Here is a 10331-nt window from a genome sequence, read left to right on the forward strand (position 1 = left end):
TACGTAGACTTTTTTATTTTTTATTTTTTTTGGAAATCAATTTATAAAGAAGCTATGTGCAAAGTCACACGAGGTTAACCGGCCCAGGGCCAAAAACCTCACTAATAAAGATAATAATAATACAATATGTGCCAAGTTCACTTGTTTGATTTTTTAGGATTTTCCCAGATTTTTTTTGCAAGGCTTTATCGAAAATTTATTAATTTATAAATTTATATATATAAATTATTTAATAATCTAATGAATTTCACTGAAGTAATAGTCTGAACTACGGCTTAAAACTATATGGATATTCCCAGGAAATTCTTCTGTGCTAGGCAGGAAAATTCTCCGGAGTATTCTATAAAAACTTTGGAGAAAATTTCAAAATTTCCTCTTGGATTTTATTGCAGATTCTACTATTTTTTTATTTTCGTCATGAACTTCTTTGAAACTACAAGTGAATCTTTAGAATTTTCACGGGAAAGTATGTCACACTTCAACGAAGAATTCCGCGAAATTTCTGCGAGAAACCCTTCACTGGAGGTTTTCTGAGAAGTCCCCGGGAAATTTTTCTTAATTTTGGAATTTTTTCGGAATTTTTGCGAGGAATTCTTCAGATATATAAGCGAAATGCTTCGAAATGTCCATGTGAAATTCTTCGTATATTTTAGGGCAATTTCTTCGGGAATACTAATGCGAATTCTTTAGAATAATCGATGGAAAATCATACGAATTTCTAAAGAAACTTTTGAAAATTTCCACGAGAAATTATTAGAATTTCCCACTTAAAACTCTGAGTTTCCGCAAAGAAATGTTTGCCATTTGTAATTTTCATGAAAAATTATTCGAAATTCACCAAAAATTCTCTATAATTCCTATCGCAAATTATTCGGAAAAGTCATTGGAATGTCTAAAGAATTGAAAAAAAAAATCCTCAGGAAATTGCTCCAAATCTGCAAGCAAGAACGAAGGAATCCATTCCAAAATTCCACGGGGAATATTTTGGAATGTCCATTTAAACTTAAAATTAACTCGGAAAATATTTCTAAAATTTCACGGAAATTCTGAAAATTCTTCGGTTTTATACAAATTTGAACCGGCGTGAAGAATTGTAGGTCAGATGTGTGACAGATTTTAAGCAGTGGCGCGCCGATACAAAAGTGTCGGCAGCGGAGGTGCACACCTCTAGGAAGAATCGAATTCAACATAAATTGAATTAATTGACTTGAAGGACAGAGGATTAAATTTGATTTAGATTTTGATTGTCCAATCACATATGATATTTTGTAAAATTTGGAAAAGTCTACGTAGACTTCAAGGGGGTGGGGGAGGGGTTTTGGAAAAGTCTACGAAAGTCTACTAGGGGGGAGGGAGGGGTTTGAAAATGTGAAATTTTAGTCTACGTGGTTTGTGGACAGCCCCTTTATACAGCATCAAACAGGCTTATTGCAAGACAAAAAGTGACCAAATTACCCCATACCCCATTGAAGCCTCAGAAAAAAATATTTTTCTTTTCTATCTATGTTTTTATGGTGAATACCACCATTTATTGCAGGATTCATAATTTTGGCCAAAAATACCTCCTTTTTTCTATTGTGCAGCGTGAGAAAATGGTCAGAGAGTCTATGTTTGCGTCACGAGAGGTTCTGACGTCGATAAAGGCTCCCCCAGACCTAAGCGATTTCATCGCCGCGACGGTGACATCTGGTCGCCGCGATTCTATCGTTGGGTCGCTACAGGCAATGTTCTATTTACGCTCCCATACCAACGGCGACAGGATCATTGTCGCCAAGCGATAGAATCGCGTTGCGTGTGTTTGGGGGAACCTTAATGTCGGAGAAGTGCAGTTCAAGACAAAATTTTCAAAACGACTTATCTGCTTTTGTAAACAAAGATTCAAACGATGATTTGACCAGGGTTGGGAAAAATCAAATTTTCGAAAAATCGAGAATGATCAAACTCACCCGCGATTTTACTTTTGAATTATCAAATGATTAAAACTCGCCAGCGATTAAGAATCGTTTGAAAATCGTATCTTGATTTGAAGCATTTACCGTTACCTTTAAAACTATTTTTCCTTACTAGCACGAAACTATAACGCCAAATAGAAGGTATAACGGGACTGTTGACAATTAGCTATTATTAGTGAAGATTAATGATTGAATGAAAATTCTGTGTTTATTATCGTTTGAGTCCAAAATTTGAGAAGTTGTCGCCAGCGACAACTCGCCTTCTGTTTTCACGTGAAAAGTTTTCACATGAAAATTGCAATCATGATCGTCTGATAATGATTAAGCACAACACTGGATTTGACGAATCTGATAGCTCTCCCACGCAAACCAACACCATCAACAGGTAGCGGAATCCTTCACCTACCTATTGATGGTGTTGGTTTGCGTGGGAAAGCTATCAGATGCGTCAAATCGTCATTTGAATATTTGTTTACAAAAGCAGATAAGTCGTTTTGAAAATTTTGACTTGAGTTCATAAATGGGAACGTAATCGATTTGTTTTTCTATCTGTAGTAGTGATCTCCAATTGTATCAATATGGAAGTAGTAGTGATCTCCAGTAGTAGTGATCTCCAATTGTATCAATATCGAATTGGATATCTATAGCATGTGAATAGCGTGACGACAAGACGCTTATTTATGTTTATTCTGATGGACACGGATAAAAATGAAAAAGCTAGCGAGCTTTTAATTCAATCTTTATTTATATTGATTTTTTTTTCTTTCCGTGCATGCAAGTTATGCGCCGTAAAATTTTTATTTCATCATTGTGAATTAAATTGAATTTTTACAATGATTTTCGCATTACCTTTTCAGTTTTCACTCTTGTAATTGACAGAAGCTGTCGGTCAGCAACAAAGAATATTTGTCCAAAATGCTTGCCAGATAATTGAGCTTATTTATACATTTTTGTGGCTCTGTGGGGAAGAAGGTAATATGGTAATATCCCCTAGCTAAGCAAAGGCTTCTTTAGGGCCAATTCCTTTACCACCGCTAAAATCTTAAGCGGCGTTTACCTATACGCTTAAACCGGGTGTAAGCACTAAGTGGAGATGAAGAAATCGTCCCTAAATGTATTAGTTGTAACGATTTCCACGGGTATTTTTTCCTCATACAACAGTTAAACAATATAGCTAGTTGATGCCATCTTCAAATTGTAGAAAATCTCAACCATATTGATAATTAACGAACTATTGAGAAATCGACTGTATATTTTTATTTCGATTTTAAGGACGGCGATTACGCAGTCTTGAATTATTGAAACAAGATGTTTATTTATCCGACGTTTCGACACGGGGATGGTGTCTTCATCAGGGGAAAAATACGGTTGTTGTCACGCCTATATCATCGGCATCCCTAACCACGATGCCTCTACTGTAAATCATCGTTCGCTCTACCAGCGCTAGGTTCGCTAGCACACGTAGAGCTGTCAGAGATATTGTTATATGGTATGATATCAACATGCAAATCATCTTGTTTGGATCGAAAACCAATGTGCTTACGTGCTACCTTAAAATCTATATTTTTCCTAAATTTATCACTAAAAGTAAGTTGAATTCATATTTGAACTAAAATACTTAACTTAATGCTACCTATTCTAAACTACAGTTGAAATAAACTAGAAAGAACCGTTCTGAAGGTAAAATTCTTGTGCGATCTATTATCGTTTGATATTGGTAGGTTACTTGTAATATTTTCTACAAATAAATTTACTATATGTATGTTGTAATAACCTCAGCAGGGTGATAACGCAAATAGCAGGATATAAGCCGAATATAAGCCGTATTTGTAGTAAATAGGCACTATTTAATGTAAGTGATTAATATCAAATACTGCGGAACCTAAGTAACTTTACCTACAATTAATTTACAGCTTGAAGCATTTCGCCAATAAAGTTTGCTGTCAGGAAGTAGTGTTAGTTTTGTTATTTAACAAAACTTCAAGATTAAATATACTACGATGGATTGTGATAGATCCGATGCACCGTCGGAGAACAACGATCCGGCAGATGCCTGCATTTGTGTTGCCTGTGAGAAGTCAAACGGTCCCAACGATTTTGTGGCTTGTGACAAATGCGACAAGTGGTGGCACTTTCCTTGTGCAGGTGTTGATGCTAGTGTAGCCAATCAAGACTGGATCTGCCCCCAATGTTTACCAGCACGAGTGGCAGCTTCGGTACGTTCGACTGCGTCGAGTCGGAAGGCAGATTTGCAACGCAAACGCCTGGCCGAGCAACAGCAGCTGGAGCAGAAACAATTGGAGCTTGAAAAGAGACAGCTGGCGCTGCAAAAGAAGCACTCTGAAGAGAAATACGACCTGGAGGAATCCCTAGCAGAAGAAGCTGACAACCGTAGCGTAAGGGACCGCGTGATCATGCTTGAAGCTCGAGAACACGAAAACCAGGTCCAAGATTGGGTTGACAAACATTCGTCCGGGAAGCAGAAATCCACCGTACAATCTGAAACGACTAGGCTCCACCCTACTGCAACGGTTGCCGGCAATCCGTCCAGACAAGATGAAAGCGAAGGTCTACTAGATGTAGCCACTAACGCCGGAGCGCTACAAAATTCTGCAATCCAGCAGATCTTAGGAAATCGGATTTTAGCACAGAATCAGCCAATTACGGCGGAAGCACTGCTTCTACTAGAGAATGAATTGCGGAAATGCAGGTTGCAGTTGGAGCAGACAACATCGAGTGGAAAGATCGAACGTCCCGACTATTCCAGAGGAGCGATTCCCAAAGCAGTTCCAGAGGTGCGGATTGACGTCATGGCTAAAAGGCAAAACCAACCTATCCCAATAAAAAGGCGAAATGAAACGACACTGGACGCTGATCCGGGCCATCCTCAGGATCCACAACCTCACATCCGCTGCACACCAAAACCGGCGGAGCCTCACACGCCTCGTAAGAATCCAAATATTCCTAGTCATAGCACGAGTGTTCCACAATGCCCCTCTTCATCTCGGAGGATAGAGACTGAGATGATGCACGAAAATCGGTCACAAATTCCGCCCCCACAATCAAGTCAGCCAAACGCCCGCTCGATATACGATGAGCAGCTGCGATTTTCTCTCGCGCGCTCACGCAACGATGCGGGTGGTGGGTTTTCATCGGTCAGCAGCATCCACCAGTACCCTCGAGATGTCCCGAGGATCTTAATCTGAGAAGACCATCGCCAGAACAATTGGCGGCTAGGCAAGTGATGCCCCGTGATTTACCAGATTTCACGGGTGATCCAGAAGAGTGGCCGATATTCTACAGTAGCTACTGTTACTCCTCAACCGCCTGCGGATTCAGCAACGTTGAAAATCTGGCACGTTTACAACGTTGCTTGAAAGGCAATGCGCTAAAATCAGTCCGCTATTATTTGCTGTCGCCCGAATCAGTTACCGATGTGATCGAGACGCTCCGAACCTTATTCGGCAGACCAGAAGTAATCATCAATAAACTGATTCGTAATGTCCAAGAGACGCCAGCTCCTAAGCCGGAAAAACTGGAAACTTTAATAGATTTCGGAGTGTCAGTCAAGAATTTGACGCAACATCTCATCGCGGCTGGACAGCAAACACATCTTGATAATCCTGCACTTCTGCAAGAGCTGGTTGAAAAGCTACCAGCTAACATAAAACTCCAGTGGGCACAACATCTACTGATGCACCGGGAAGCGAGTCTGCGAACGTTCAGCAATTTTATGTCAACGGTAGTCGAATCTGTTAGTCAAGTCGTGAGCTATGCGGGAATACCGCAAACCAAAAACGACAAAACTCGATTGAAAGATAGAGGGTTCATCCACGCTCACACGGAGAGTCACGCTCCGCACGGGCCTATGAAGGAAAAGGGTGATAACGGGAAGCAATGCCTGTATTGCGGAAAAGGAGGACACCGATTGAAAGACTGCATAAAGTTTCAGCAACTGTCGGTGGATGACCGATGGAAATGTGTGCAATCATTGAAAGTTTGTAGGAGCTGTCTCAATCCGCATGGACGACGCACATGCAGAATTTCAAACCGGTGTGGAATCGAAGGATGCAATTTTCGCCATCATCAGTTACTGCATGGAAAACCAGGAAGCGCATTGAAGAGCCCTTCGATGACGCCAGCTGAAAGTCATGTTCATCATCACTGCGGGCAAACGGTACTCTTCAGAATAATTCCCGTGACACTATATGGGAAGTCAAAGTCCGTCACCGTTTTTGCTTTCTTGGATGAAGGATCGTCATCAACGCTCATTGAACGCAGTCTGGTCGAAGAACTTGAAGTGGAAGGACCAACAATTCCGCTATGCCTCAAGTGGACCGGAAACATGTCAAGATATGAGGATGATTCTCAAATCGTAACACTTGAAGTGTCAGAAAAAGATCGGGCGAAAAGGTATCAATTGAATAATGTACGCACGGTAGTAGATTTGAATCTGCCACGTCAAACTCTACGCTTTGCTGACCTTCAAAAGAACCATCCTCATCTGAAGGGTTTACCGGTACGAAGCTACGAAACTGTGACTCCAAAACTGTTAGTAGGCCTTCGAAACCTAAGGCTAGCAGTTCCTCAAAAAATCCGAGAAGGACACTCCGGAGTCATCGCTGCTAAGACTCGCTTGGGATGGTGTGTGTATGGAACTTTGGATGCATCACTGAAGCCGATTGAAAACATCTATCACGTTTGCGAATGCGGATCGGAGGAAAATGTGGATCGTATGATGAAGGATTATTTCAACGCGGAAGATTGTGGAGTGAATTATCCTGATATGCTGGAATCAGAAGACATTGGGAGAGCACGTGAGATTATGAAGAAAACAACGAGAAGAATAGGTGACCGTTTTGAAACAGGACTACTGTGGCGTTCAGATTACGTTGAGCTACCCAACAGTTATCCAATGGCCGTACGACGACTCGAGTGTATGGAAAAGCGGATGAAACGTGATCCGCTTCTCAAGGACAGTATCCACCGTCAAGTGAAGGAGTATCAAGAGAAAGGGTATGCACGGCGAGCAACTGAGAAGGAGCTTATCGAGGCGGATCCCAGAAGAATATGGTACCTTCCCCTGGGCGCCGTTTGCAACCCGAAAAAACCAGGTAAAACTAGATTAATATGGGACGCTGCGGCAAAAGTTAATGGGATATCCTTGAACACTCTTCTGCTTCCTGGGCCTGATCTTCTGGTTCCTCTTCCCTCCGTTCACTTTCGATTTCGTCAATTCCCTGTTGCAATCAGCGGAGACATCAAAGAGATGTTCCACCAGATAAATGTTATCGAAAGTGATCATCTCTCACAAAGTTTCCTGTTCCGCGACAGTCCAGATGACGATCCCAGCGTTTTCGTTATGAAAGTATTGACTTTCGGAGCAACAAGCTCCCCCTCGTCTGCCCAGTTTGTAAAACCAGAATGCGCAGGAGTTTTCTGAGAAGTTTCCGAGAGCAACAGAAGCAATATGCAAATGCCACTATGTCGACGACTATCTCGATAGCTTTGAGACAGTCGAAGAAGCGAAGTCGGTGGCTAGTGCGGTAAGGTGGATACATTCGAAGGGAGGTTTTGAGATGCGACATTGGTTGTCAAACGAGCAAACGATCCTGGAACATCTGGGAGAATCAACGAATGAATCACTGAAAGATTTGTCGCTGAAAACAGACTCTGAACGTGTCCTGGGAATGCTGTGGAACACGGAGACTGACCATCTACTTTTTTCGACGTCGTTCAGGGAAGAAATCTCAATATTGATTAGAAATAACTCGACTCCGACTAAACGGCAAGTATTAAAGTGTGTCATGAGTCTTTATGACCCACTAGGTTTGCTAGCTTGCGTACTCGTACACGGGAAAATTATGATGCAAGAGATTTGGCGCAGTGGCATCAATTGGGATGAACAGATCAACAGTAATATCTTCGTAACGTGGCAAAAGTGGATCAGAAAGCTGTATCAGGTCAATGAAGTTCGAATTCCGAGGTGCTATTTCCAGAATGCTGGAGCGGACCTTTATGATTCTCTAGAAGCCCATGTGTTTGTTGATGCGAGCGAGGCAGCGTATGCCGCGTTGGTGTACTTTCGAGTTGTCTACCCGGAAGGAAAAGCAAAATGTGTTTTGGTGACTGCAAAAACTAAGGTCGCTCCTTTGAAATTCGTCTCGATTCCTCGTTTGGAGCTCATGGCGGCTGTTATAGGAGTTCGTCTTTTCTCGTTTACAAAGGAATATCACACCGTTCGGATCCATCGCTGCACGTACTGGTCAGACTCGGAAGTAACGTTGGCATGGCTCCGATCTGATCATCGCAGGTATCGGCCTTTCGTGGCTTGTCGGGTCGGAGAAATTTTATCATTATCTTCAGGATTTTCGGCATTCAGTCACATGAAAATGTTGATAATTTCAAATCATTGCCAACGTTTCGATCCGGGGGTTTGGATCTTCATCAGGGCTCGAGATTAATCAACCTGTCTATTGAAGTGTGGGTTGACAGGAAGACAGGTTGATTAATCTCGAGCCCTGATGAAGATCCAAACCCCCGGATCGAAACGTTGGCAATGATTTGAAATTATCAACATTTTCATGTGACTGAAAGCCGAAAATCCTGAAAATTAGCAACTATTCCAGTCGAAATCCCCAAAAATTTATCATTATCCAGCGTGAAGGATTGGAGATACGTTCCAAGCAAGCTAAATGTTGCGGATGACGCCACAAAATGGAGCGTTGAACCTTGTCTTGAGGATCATGGCCGTTGGTTCAGTGGTCCACCATTTCTACAGCTGCCGGAAGAAAATTGGCCTAAACAAAAAAAGACATTGGAAAGTACAAACGAAGATCTGCGAGCTTGTTACCTACACTTAGAAGTGCCAGTTATGGACAGTCCGATAAACTTTGAACGGTTTTCTAAGTGGAACCGGCTTCTGAGGACGACTGCATTCGTGCTTCGCTTTGTAGATTTCATAAAAGGAAACAAATACATTGGTATTAAGCACGTCACAGGATTGATGCAAGAGGAGCTGCAAAGAGCGGAATTTACGCTGTGGAAGATCGCACAGTTGGAGGCTTATCCTGATGAGCTCGCGATATTGACGAGGAATAAAATATCGGCACCGACTGAGCAAATGCAATTGGACAAAAGAAGCCCACTGTGGCACCTCACACCAATGGTGGACGAGCATGGAGTTCTGCGAGTTGATGGCCGTATATCAGCAGCTCGAGAGGCCCAACACGACGTGAAGTTCCCCGTGATACTGCCCAAAAATCATCGACTTACTAATCTCATAGTAGACTACTATCATCGAAAATTCTTGCATGGTAATTCTGAAACAGTCGTCAACGAGCTACGACAACGATTTTACATCGCTCAGCTGCGGGCTATTGTTCGACGAATATCCAAGCGATGTCAGTGGTGCATAGTGACTAAAGCAAAACCTGCCGTGCCAAGAATGGGGCAACTTCCGGCGGCACGCCTATCTCCCAGTGTTCGACCGTTCACTCATATAGGGGTCGACTATTTTGGACCCATCGGGGTGAAGGTAGGCCGAGCATCTGTAAAACGTTGGATTTGTCTTATAACTTGCCTTACGATACGCGCCGTACACGTTGAGGTCGCATACGACTTGTCTACAAAGTCATGCATTGCTTGCCTACGTCGCTTTATCTGCCGGCGTGGATCTCCCCTCGAAATATATTCCGACAATGGGCGTAACTTTTCTGGAGCAGATCGAGTATTGCGGGAGCAAATCCAGCGTATCGAACGGGACGCAGCCTCAACATTCACTAATGCGGAAACAAAGTGGTTGTTCATACCACCCTCGGCACCACACATGGGTGGCTCGTGGGAGCGTATGGTACGCTCTATCAAGAAAGCGATGGCTGGCTTCCCTAGTGATCCGAAGCTTGACGACGATGGACTACACACCCTAGTAATAGAAGCCGAAGCGATCGTAAACTCGCGACCGCTTACTTATCTGCCACTTGATTCTGTTGAACAGGAAGCGCTGACTCCGAACCATTTCATTATGGGAAGTTCTACTGGGGTCAAACAGCCAACAATGAAACTCAACATAACTGGAGGAACTATCAGGACGTCCTGGGATTTGATTCAACAGCGTGTCGACTACTTTTGGAAAAGGTGGATCCTAGAATATTTACCGACGCTTACGAAACGAACGAAGTGGTTTGATGAAACAAGACCAGTTTGCCCTGGTGATGTAGTGATCATAATTGACGAAACTAAGAGGAATGGATGGGTACGTGGTCGCGTTCTAGAGGTTACCGCAGGCAGGGACGGTAGGATTCGACAGGCAATGGTACAAACATCAGGAGGACTATTCCGACGACCGGTCTCAAGATTGGCGGTGCTCGACGTGACTAG

At 42.8% G+C, this 10331-nt stretch overlaps 1 protein-coding gene across 1 annotated transcript; it reads left to right on the forward strand.

Annotated features, from left to right (window-relative positions):
• Window positions 1-3952: 3952 nt before the first annotated feature.
• Window positions 3953-5158, forward strand: LOC134209088 (PHD finger protein 3-like). The gene has a single exon (XM_062685067.1). The coding sequence runs from the start codon at window positions 3953-3955 to the stop codon at window positions 5156-5158; it is 1206 nt and encodes a 401-aa protein (XP_062541051.1).
• The last annotated feature ends 5173 nt before the right edge of the window (window positions 5159-10331 follow it).

Source organism: Armigeres subalbatus, chromosome 2 (assembly GCF_024139115.2).
Source record: "Armigeres subalbatus isolate Guangzhou_Male chromosome 2, GZ_Asu_2, whole genome shotgun sequence".
NCBI classification, from domain to species: domain Eukaryota; kingdom Metazoa; phylum Arthropoda; class Insecta; order Diptera; family Culicidae; genus Armigeres; species Armigeres subalbatus.

What these genes read in the sequence shown, in the direction of transcription:
- LOC134209088 (XM_062685067.1), top strand. Translation starts at nt 3,953, where the DNA reads ATGGATTGTGATAGATCCGATGCACCGTCGGAGAACAACGATCCGGCA.